The sequence below is a fragment of the Saccostrea cucullata genome, unplaced genomic scaffold, assembly GCF_032062105.1.
Source record: "Saccostrea cucullata isolate Sc308-1 unplaced genomic scaffold, CSIRO_AGI_Scuc_v1 ctg11006, whole genome shotgun sequence".
Classification (NCBI taxonomy): Eukaryota; Metazoa; Mollusca; class Bivalvia; order Ostreida; family Ostreidae; genus Saccostrea; species Saccostrea cuccullata.
Window position 1 is genome coordinate 20,001 of NW_026930774.1, and position 11,544 is coordinate 31,544.

An 11,544-nucleotide genomic window follows, 5' to 3' on the forward strand; every position below is an offset into this window, starting at 1 on the left:
TCATGTAGTGTAGAAGCAAACTTGTGTAATCCACCCCTATGGAATTGAATTCCAAAAGAAGAATTTTACATTTACATGACTTTCTTTACAAAAGGCCTTTCATATGGAGAAGAATGCCAAATCAACGAACAGTGCATTTTTATTGGAGGAGTTTGTTCAAGAAACAATACCTGCGCCTGTAAAAATAACCAAATTTACAATGCCGAGGAGAAGATTTGTTACGAAGGTTAGTCCTACTGAAAAACGATTTGCTTTAGTACGAGCACTATGAACTGTATTCAAGATCAAAAATCCATGAAACAATTAAAAATAGGAACAAAGCAAACATGGACCTTCAAAACATCAGAGATGGGATCAGGTGTCACGGAGGACTTAGCATCCCTTGCAGATTGGTCATAAACGCACACTGTGAGCATTTGACTCAATACATTGTATCTGCTGACAAGGTCATTGTGCATGTATCGGCCATAGAACTTACGAAATGATGACTTTAAACGAGAATGCTGATATTCTTGTTCCATCAACCAGTTTGTCAATACCTCGTTTTAGAAAACCCTCAAACATAAAGCATGCTCTTGTGTATTCTTTATAAAAATAAATATATCCTTATAAAAACAATACAATCCTATATACTGATGTACCGGTATTTTTTATTACTTTTATTATCAACAAATTTTGCATTCAATATTAATTTTTTCTGGGATGATATAAAGCTGTGGTATTCGTCATTTTTCTTCAGGAAACGAAGAGCTGTCATCAGACAAAGGTACATTCATTTATGTTGAAAATTAAGAGGTCTGTATTTTAAATTCTTAATATTAAGATATTGGAATTTTTCATTATCATGTAATTAAATTGAGTGTTGGGACTGATTTTACAATTTCAATATAATGCTAAACTTTTTAATTTACCTATACTTAAAACATTTTGAAAGAAGATATTTTGCACTATTGCTTATTTTAACTAATATTTGTAATTGTATTATTTTTAATTTTGGTGTGTTTAGTAATTTTTGTAAGGAAAGTCATATTTTTATTGTTTTGATTTTTGTTATTAAGGACAGATGATACAAACAATTATTTTTTTCTTTGGAGGAGACTCAATATCATGCCACAAGTTCAGAAAAGTGGATATTTCTTAGAATTTTTTCTCCAAATGACTGGAAAATGAAATAGGCTTGGAAAATATTAGTAATATTTCAATAAAATTACAAATATGGACAAAACACACTCAAGTAAGGTTTACCGTAAAACCGGAAGTGCGATGAAAAAAATTTTTAGAATATGTTATTTTGGCGCTTAAAGTGTAATATAAACTTTAAAAAAGTATACCAAGCCAGGTGAATTTTATGACGAAAAGCAAAATGGTAAAAATTAGCTTATATGATATTGCTGAATTCTTGTCATTTTGTTTATTTTCTACATGAATGAGTCTACTCTGCTCTGTTTTTTGCAAATATCAAAACAAAATGTTTGTTGTTAATAAACATTTATTGTAATGCCAAACAAAGTAACCAAAATGTGTACAAAAGTTACATATGACCATATCTGTATTTTATACTTTATAAGGATAATAATATACATAAGGAAAAAATACAAATACATGTATGACTAGAAGAATTTGGAAAAAAGATGGGAGAACAAACACACCACAAACTTGTCGATATCTAACAAGTTATGGCCAAGTGGCCCTTTATTTATTTGAACGTTATGATATGTTTCCTTTAGTTGAAAAGATACTTGGTGCTGCAGTAGGATCTGGTTTTTCTGGTTTAATAATTGGTCTTTTGGTTGGCCTTATTACAATGTACCTTATTCTGAAAAGATTTGGACAGGATAACAGGTACGTTTAAATTATGAAAGGGTTGTAATATTATATCCCATGTTTACCGATTTATCATGTGTTTATCCATTGAATTTAGATTTTATATTCCGCAGTTCTTACGTTACATTAGGTTTAGAGTGATAGTGATGAAGTAATTAGTAAAGTAAAATCCTTCGTAGATCATAGATAGTGATAGATAAAACCTGAAATAAACAAAATCACGTGTTATTCCTGTTTGATATGATTTTTCCTCTCACTGGCTTCCGTATGAGTGAAAAATCATCGAGAGGGACGTTAAAGAACATACAATCAATAAACTAACCCATCACTTACAACAAGAGGCCCATTGACCACATCACTCAACTAAGCATTGTGGCTAGGGAAAAAAAAGAAAAATTAATCCAGTTTTGAAAAGCTAAAATGCATGTGGTCTTAACTGTAAACATACCCCTAAAGGGCAGAAGGAAGGCTGATTTGAATTAACTTGAACGTGCTAAGGATGCTTACATATTTCTTTGACTTACTGTGGCCTTTCCCCCCATAAGTTTAAACTTTCATTTTTGCAACTCCCTACCACGGGGTGTCATGATTTAAAGAATTTTTAATCTATACTACCTGGGGTTGAATCAATGTAGGTATGACCACTCATGGCTTTGCTGTTCCTGAGAAGAATATTTTTCACGAGTTTCCCATATATTCTTATGTCAAACTTTGATCGTCCATTGTGGCCCAAACCTACCCCCAGTGGTCATGATTCGAAGAGATTTGAATCTACACTACCTGAGGTTGCTTCCATATAAATTTGACTACTCATGATTTTGTTGTTCTTGAGAAGATCTTAAAAGATTTTCCTAAATAGGAGGGTTTTTCGGAAAGTTCGTCGACTAGTGTAATAAAATTAAAACCGCTTAAGATATATAATTTAATTCTTCTATGTTCAGTTCTCATCATCTTTTTAATTTTTTAAAAATAAACTATACATCGTAAGTTTTCTTTTTCAATAAATTATTGATGTTTTTGAAAGCAATGATATGTCCAGTCGGCGCAAACTCGAAGATTACTTTTTTCAACCTAAGTGCGACTGAGAAAAAAGTTACTTTTTTAATGAGCATTGTCATCCAAATATTCAGTTAATTCTGTCATGTAGTATAACGCAATTGTACCGTTAACTTGCAATTTTTACCCTATTCTGTATGTTTTATGAAATTTAATCGTAAATTTTATGTGAAAAATCCAAACAATTAAGGGGGTTTAATGACGTCAGAAAGGGGGTAGGTTTCTTCTCTTAATATTCTATAAAGTAAATATATTACTATAAAGTAATAAAGTGCATTCAAAGTACTTGTTTTTAAATGCCGAAAAAAAGATTAGAAAGACGATAGATGTAAGAGTTAATATCGATTTATTGTAAGGGTGTTCAAAGTTTGTCCCGTCGAAAAGTGACGTTGAGCATAGATAGTGATAGATGTTGAAGTCCGACAAGCATATATGCTGATATAATAAAGTTAGGATCTTTCACTATGTATAGATCTACATGTTGTATTTACAATATTATATGCATAGAAATCAGCCGTTCATGACATTGTACTATCAAGTCCGGTTTATCTCTTGAATTAACTCCAAGGAATCTCATCATGATACTAAGTAAGTGAATGAGAAAGAAAATGTGGACCTCAAGAAACTATGACGTCATGAAACTAAATGGCGACTGCGCCGTGTGACCATATAATGTCTTAATTATTTAAAGTATCAAGGTACAATTTTCAGCATTTCTTTAACTTTTGTTGTTTAATGTTTCTTAAAAATTTTGCAAGCATAGAGTACATAGTATTAATTTAATTGCATCAGTCCACGAACTTTTCGAACATTCCTCGTATTTCAGTGTAAGACTTTGATCATCCATTGTAGTTACATCCTACCCCCGGAGGTCATGATTTGAAAAATTTTTAGTCTACATTACCTGAGGATGCTTCCATATAAATATGATCAATTAAGGCTTTGTTGTTCTTGAGAAAAAGATTTTCAAAAATACTTTTCCTGTATATTCCTATTTCAAAATTTGATCATCCATTTTGGCCCCACCCTATCCCCGGAGATTATGATTTGAACAAACTTCAATCTACACCAACTGAGGATGCTTCCATATAAATATGACCATTCATGGCTTTGTTATTCTTGAGAAGAAATATTTTAAAGCCTTTTCTTTTATATGAAAACTCACATATATTTGAACTCATAGCATATTTTGAGTATGATCATTGTTTTAACGAAAGTGGCTATACTGACTAAAATGTTGATGTTTATGTGTTTTTAGACTATATAATCAGCATCCAGCAATTTTCATTTTTGTTAGTGACAGCGTAAATAAAAAAAACGTCAATCGTAATCTGTCTGACATGTTCCGTACCATCAGTGTTTTGACTCTACATTATAACTATTGTTTACTTCTTTTGCCTAGTAAACTAATACATACATGTTATAATGCTTATAATTGAGCTGACCGCTTGAAAGTGGATTTCATCTGTCTAGACTGCTGATTCCGGCTTTTCCGTCCTAGGGATCCTTGTTTTTGATCTGTTCTTGTTTTCTATACTTAACTTGATTTAGTAAACAATTAACGGTTTGATTTTTTCATCTTTTATGTGTTGATATGTGAGAAAATAATAATATGTAAAAAAAAAAACTTGTGTTAGTGGAGATAGTCTGGTCCGATTTATAGAAAAAAAAAATACCTCTAATGGCAAATTATCATTGTTTGGTCCAGCATAGTTTTCAACCTATTTCGAGTATGCTGAATCCGAAAAAATATGCTGGTCTTCATGAAAATGGCGTTTAATAAGTCAAAATTGCGATTCAAAATTGCGGACATCAAATTTGTCTAATTTTCTCTTAATATCATTTAGAAAGGGGAAATAATGTGTGAATATCTCACTGAGTGTAATACAAGTATAAAAATGATAGCAGAATGCTGCCATTATTAGTTTAACTCAGAAAATTTAGTCGTTTTTATACTTAATTCGAATTTTCTCTGATTTTTTTGTCTATAGTTCTATATTCTGCTTTGTTCAGGATTTTACATCTGAAAACATCCATACACTGCAGATTTGTATTTTTCCTCTACATTTCACTATTCTTCAACTGAATGATGGTGCAGCTGTAAGTTAAGAGTCAATATAGCGATTAAAATGGCGTATATTAATTTTTGTTTCAAATTATTTCTTAATGTCGTTTACATAGGAGAAAGGATATGTAAATATTTTACTTAGGGTAGTACAACTATGTAAATTTCCAATAGAACACTAATATCATCACTTTAATTTGGAAAATTTAATCGTTTAAATTTGAAATGCGTTAATTAGCTCAAAATGGCGATTCAAAATGACGTAATATTCACTCGAATTTCGTAAAATACTCGTAAAATACTGCTTAATTCTGATTCGTTTTGCAAAAAATAAATTACATTTTTATATATATATATATATATATATATATATATATATATATATATATATATATATATATATATATATATATATATATATATATATATATATATATATATATATATATATATATATATATATATATATTGATTAGTCCATTAAATATTAACAAACAAAAAATACTAGAAAATATTCATTTTTTCTGGAAATAGTAAAAACAAACTCGACTTGAGAGTTTCCAAATTTCCCCCCTCGTATTTGATCGTGTTCCAAAGTCTTTGAGCACCTATCCACCTTAAATTACTCCTGAATCGCTGTCATTGTCAACTCGCACTTCTACTTCAACATCCCTCAGCACACAATCAAATATTATCATCGAACACTTTGTTCCAGCTTTTTAGCATTTATAAGAACTAAACATTTTTATTTCAGATTTATTTGCTAAATGTTTCAGTCTGTCTTCGGAATTTTGGTATAGTCAACACTCAAGTAAAATGGTGCCCCGTGTCAAGGATGACAACCCCCTTGACACGTAAAAGATCGTTTCTCTAGAGTTCGAAAAAGAGTAAGCTTACTGGGGGCCTCCAGAGAAACCAAAATCCTCCAAAATCCGATTATTTAAACTGATAGTCCGCCGAAACATGGCTTCAAAATTGCCGACTCTGAGTTTAACAATATACAATCAATCAATAAACACTCAAGAAACAACACATTTATGTTCAAATGTGAAAAGTCTATTTTTTTTTCAAAAACATTATGCAAAATGAACTAGAGGTACTGTGAGCAATTAGCTCACTAAATGATATCCCCCTTCTTCCATATGAATATAATGGCAGTGTCCATATTTTGCTATTGGAAATCTGTGTCGGATCAAAAAGTAAAATAAAAGGTGCACAATGGTAATATGTAATAAAGATTCTTTGAAAGTTTCATCAAATTTCATTCAGTGGTATGAGAGGAGTTGCGGATAAGAGATCGGTACCCAAAAGCGTAACAGACGCACGGACGGACGTACATACCGATTACTCTATACCCTCCCGCTTTTCAAGCGGGGTGGGGGTGGGGTATAAAAAAATCCCTGACATTCCAGATATGTAGCTATTTATTTCGTGACCGCGTATAGATTTGTTGTCTTTTAGGGTAGAAAGGTCATTCTATTAGCAAGAAAATTCTCAAACTTTATCATCTGGAATCACATTGTTTGCATATTTTGGTGAGAAGAGTTGTATAATTATGCAATTTAAGAGCGCCTGCAGATTCTACGTGGTTCCTATCACTTACAAACTTTCATACTAATAGGCCTAAGCCATTTTTGACTTCGATCTAGTCAACACTTCTCTTGACAACAAAGTTTTCTTGAACACTCCAAAACACTTTACAAGGCAACTTGGGCCACACTTCTTGGTTAGGGTAGTGTAAGGTTGTATCAAGAATCAAGGGGGGATTGAACACAAACATTTTCTTCTTTCATGTTTTGTAAATTTCAATTTTTTAAAATTTATATACACTGTTCAATACAAAATTCTCTATTCACAACGTAAAATATTTGAGAATGCAGTTGAATTTTTGACTGCGAATAACAAAATGCAAATGTAGGGATACAGAATCAGAGCTGGACAATCGAGAAAAATTATGGTTTACGTATATAATACTGATAATTCTTAATAAATATATTTATATTTGGATATCATAATATATCCAGATTTATATGATGTAACAGTTACTAGCCCTCTAAATGGTCGTGGTCCATCATTTTAAAAATCATACTAAGTTATGTTGCACTAGACCTTCCACATGAACATAAACATTTATTTTTTTTTCTACATTGGACTATGAAAAATAGATCAAGAATTTCCCACTACTGATATGATTTCGTAACCCTTGAACTACAATGTTCACTCGCCTTAATGCTCTGGGAAAACTGCTCTTGGGGTAGCTTCATTTTCATATTGTCCTCGATCAAAACAGCAATAAGTACATGGTACTATTAACTTTTTATATGAAGAAGCCTGGAGAGACAGATAATAGGTAAAATGTCTTCGGAATTGTCAAAAATTTTTATTAATAATAGAATTAAACAATAATCCGTGTTATAAAAATCCTAAGTCATTAACAAAAATATCCTCCAACTTCCATTGCATTTGAACATTATTTTATGAGAAAAAAAACAAACTGTAAATTTATTTTCTCGAATCAGAATTAAGCAGTTTGGGTATTTAACAAAATTCGAGTGTGTAAGATGTCATTTGAATTGCCATTTTGAGCTAATTAACACATTTCAAATTTAAACGACTCAATTGTCCGAATTTAAGTGATAATATCAGTGTTCTATTGTCATTTTACATGGTTGTACTACACTCAGTAAGATATTCACAAACCCTTTCTCCTATGTAAACGACATTAAGAAATAATTTGAAAAAGAAATGAACTTCCGCCATTTTGAATCGACATTTTGACTTTTAACTTGCATCATCATTCAGTTGTAGAATAGTGAGATGTAGAGGAAAAAACACAAATCTGTAGTGTATGGATATTTTCAAATGTAAAATCTTGAACAAAGAAGAATATAGAAACAATAGACAAATAAATCAGAGAAAATTCGAATAAAGTGTAGAAACGACTAAATTTTCTGAGTTAAACTAACAATGTTAGAATTCTATTATATTTTTTTTATAGTTTTATTACACTCAGTGAGATATTCACACATTATTTCTCCATTTTGAATGGCATTAAGAGAAAATTAGAAAAATTGGATGTCCGCCATTTTGAATCGCCATTTTGACCTATTTAACGCCATTTTCATGAAGGCCAGCATATTTTTTCGGATTCATCATACTCGAAATAGGATGAAAAACTATGCTGGACCAAATAATAATTATTTGCCGTTAAAAGTTATTTTAGCATTCTTTTTCAAAATCAGGACCAGACTAAGAGAATATTTTATTCGTCCATTTATCATAATCTATGTTGCCAATTTCACGAGTGGCATTTCATAACGCTAGTTACACAGTTAGAGCAGTTGAACTTAAACGAAACCATTAAGAACGAATTTGATTTAATTTTATATTTATTACTAATTATAATCATGTATGATGTATTTTAGGAACAATAGTGTAATGATGTCAGCACTGGATGATGTATCTTCTACAGATGATGGTCGTTGACACTTTAATGTATTAACTTGAATTACATCACATTTTTGTGGATAAAGATACTTTCTGAGGAGTGATTCGGTAATATAATGAAGTTGTGGTGATATATATCGATTTAAAAATTGCTTTTATTGCTTAGTTTAAAGGGCAAAAAATAAAAAATAAAACATCCAAAAATAATGTTCCTTTTATTCGTTTTTCTTTTTTTCCGCCCTCGCTTCGTGATCGGGAGGTCGTGAGTTCGAATCTCGGCCGCGACTGACCTAAGTCGATAAAAAATGGGTAGCAACTGTTCCTTCGCCATGCGCTCGGCACTTTGAAGTGAAAGTTGTGGGTCCTTCGGATGAGACCTTAAAAACCGAGGCCGGCAGGCGTTGGCACGATAAAGATCCCTCACTGCTCAATGACCCTGAGTGCCGAGTAAAGGTCAAAATTTGAAGCTCTTCACCGGCAAACGGTGACGTCTCCATATGAGTGAAAAATTCTCGAGAGGGACGTTAAACAATATACAATCAATCAATCAATCTTTTGTTCCGGTGTTAAACGTTGCAGTGACCCTACCAATACCCTGGAAGTCATCTATGATTTAAACAAAAGAAAAATAATCATCTTTGGCCCCAATTTGCAAACCCCATGAAAAATGGTTTCCCACGGCCTGTTGTTAAGAAGGATAGGACTAGGAACAGTAACGACACAAAGGATTTACAAATTTCTGTAGAGTAAATGCTAAGTAACATTTTTTCTGAGTAATTGTCAGATCATTAATTTAAATTTAAATTTGATTTTTTTTCTACGGATTTCCCGTTATTTCTCAATCATGACAAGAAGCACACGATGGGTGTGATCAGTTGACAAGGGATGCTAACTCCTTCATGGCACATTATTCAACCTCTGCTTTTAGTCTGTATCAGGTAAACAATAAGATACCTGGTAATAAACAGATTTGATATCATAATATGAAATCTTTATTGAGAACAAAAAACGTTAACAGTCTTTCAAAAAATAAGGATGTTGTAAAAATCAGTTTTATGCAAGTGATTAAGTTTTTTCCTTGGATTAGAAAAGAAAAACCAAACTAATAATACAATTTTTGAAGTACGAAATGAAACTAAGACATTTTCTTCAAATTCTGAAATATTGCACGAAATGTGCACTTTTTACGAAAACCTTTACAGTAGTATAGTTATATTTTTGTTTGATAACATGCTAATCCTTACAATATAAATGTAACAAAGAAATGAAGTGAAATGTAACTAAGTTTGATTTTACTAGAATAAAATGATACAGTTATGGAACATTCTCAATTACAACAAAACTCCTTGTTTATAGTTATTATCAACGTAAAAGTCTGTCCTTTAAGTTGATGTTACTAACTGCAAAGGTTCAATCATCAAATACTCGATACTCTTGCTTGAATTTTTTGTTTCTGAAAAATCTTAAAGCCTCGCTCAAGTCAATGATGTAAAATAAATTAAAAACTGAATAATTAATCACAAAAAAAAGAAGATGTTTTATAATTGTTGCAGTTTGACGAAGAAGAAAATTTTTACATTTTAAGTTTCAGAAATTTATTTTATTTAATTTCTACCTAGTTTGTTATACATTTGCTGATTACGGATCAATATTTAATTATACTTTCATATGATAGACCTGATATCTCACCTTTATCTTTTTCTTTGAGTAATGAACATTACGACAAATCCTGTTAAAACACCACTGATAAGTCTAGGAATACCAGTTGCCATAGCAATGCCAAGTACTTGTGCATCTAATTGATGAAGCAAAATTGATAAAAACGGTATTCACATTTTATTCCGTAGATCTTTCGGGTTTCAATAAAAAAAATTCCTTATTAGATAAGATCGAAATCGGATGATACATGTACATGTTTGTTCTTCTGTACATATCCTAGTAATTCAGCGTTAGATAGAAAACTTTTATCTAAAGAGGATACAGATAAATATATTTTCTTTATGTTTACTTGTCTGTTTATCTAGATCCGTCCGTTAGTATAGCTGTCTTTATGTCTGTCAAATAGTTCTTATTTATGTCCGTCTGTAGCACTTTCGTTTACACGCGATATCTTGAGAAGCCTTTCAGCTTCTGCAATGCAATTTTACATGACAACTAAGTATGGCCTTAAAAGGGGGCTAAACTAGACACACTAGGTTTATAAAGTGTTAACAATGTAGAGCGTGAAGTAAACGTGACATACAAATTGTATTTAATTCCTATCAATATGAAATTCCTCTATGGTCGAAGGAAAATTAAAATCGCTAAGCAAGTAAGATGTCCACAGTTCAAATCAAAATTATTTTTCTAATTTATTAAATGATCGTATTTACCATATGTTCTGTCGCTATTACCCCTGGTCTACAGACAGATAGTTAACCAACACACTGACAGATTGACAACAACAACTCTGGCTCAGTTGCATCAATGTATTATGTGCACAAGTGTGTGGTTAAAGATCTGTGATATGACTAAATTATGGTGAATTTGTAGAAGTAAACTAAGTGGCGTCTAACCACGTTAACAAATGGCGGGATTATATGCAACAATTTTACCAAAAAAACACAAAAGAGTTCACAAAAGAATTCTAACATGAAAAATCAATAAGTTAAGAGAGATAACTCTTAACACTTGACAGAACACTCCCCGCTTGATGACAACTCATCACTACATATTTACAGTAATAAGACATGATACATTCTAACATGGTAGAAGCAATACAAGTTCAGCTGTAGGTCGAGTGTACAAGGTAGCTTGTTCTTCACATACCACGCGTACCTCACACTTGCGAACTAAACCGTCGGAGGATGGGAAAGTCTTGTGAATGTCCCCTAACGGCCAATCATTCCTTGCTGTCTGGTTGTTTCTGACTAAAACAACATCACATTCACACAAGTTTCTCTAAGGTTCATGCCATTTCTTCCTCTGTTGACGTGTCTGTAAATACTCGGCTTTCCAGCGGTGCCAAAATGTGTCGGCCAGGGCTTGCACTCGTTTCCACACCTTTCAGAAAAGGTCTTTACCAACAAACGTTTCTGTGACAGAAGTAAATAAATTTGTTGTGGTTTCTGCGTAAGTAGCAGTGATGGCGACAACGGTACAGGGTTTTCTGC

The 11,544-nt window shown here is 32.0% G+C and overlaps 1 protein-coding gene across 1 annotated transcript in view; it reads left to right on the forward strand.

The window, feature by feature from the left end:
* LOC134230072 (uncharacterized) overlaps positions 1-8,431 on the forward strand; it is a 23,847-nt gene extending 15,416 nt beyond the window's left edge. Inside the window, exons 7-10 of the mRNA XM_062711845.1 lie at positions 95-226; positions 740-766; positions 1,728-1,842; positions 8,371-8,431. Of these exons, the coding sequence (XP_062567829.1) occupies positions 95-226; positions 740-766; positions 1,728-1,842; positions 8,371-8,431 (335 nt within the window). The remainder of the gene's footprint in view (positions 1-94; positions 227-739; positions 767-1,727; positions 1,843-8,370) is intronic.
* The last annotated feature ends 3,113 nt before the right edge of the window (positions 8,432-11,544 follow it).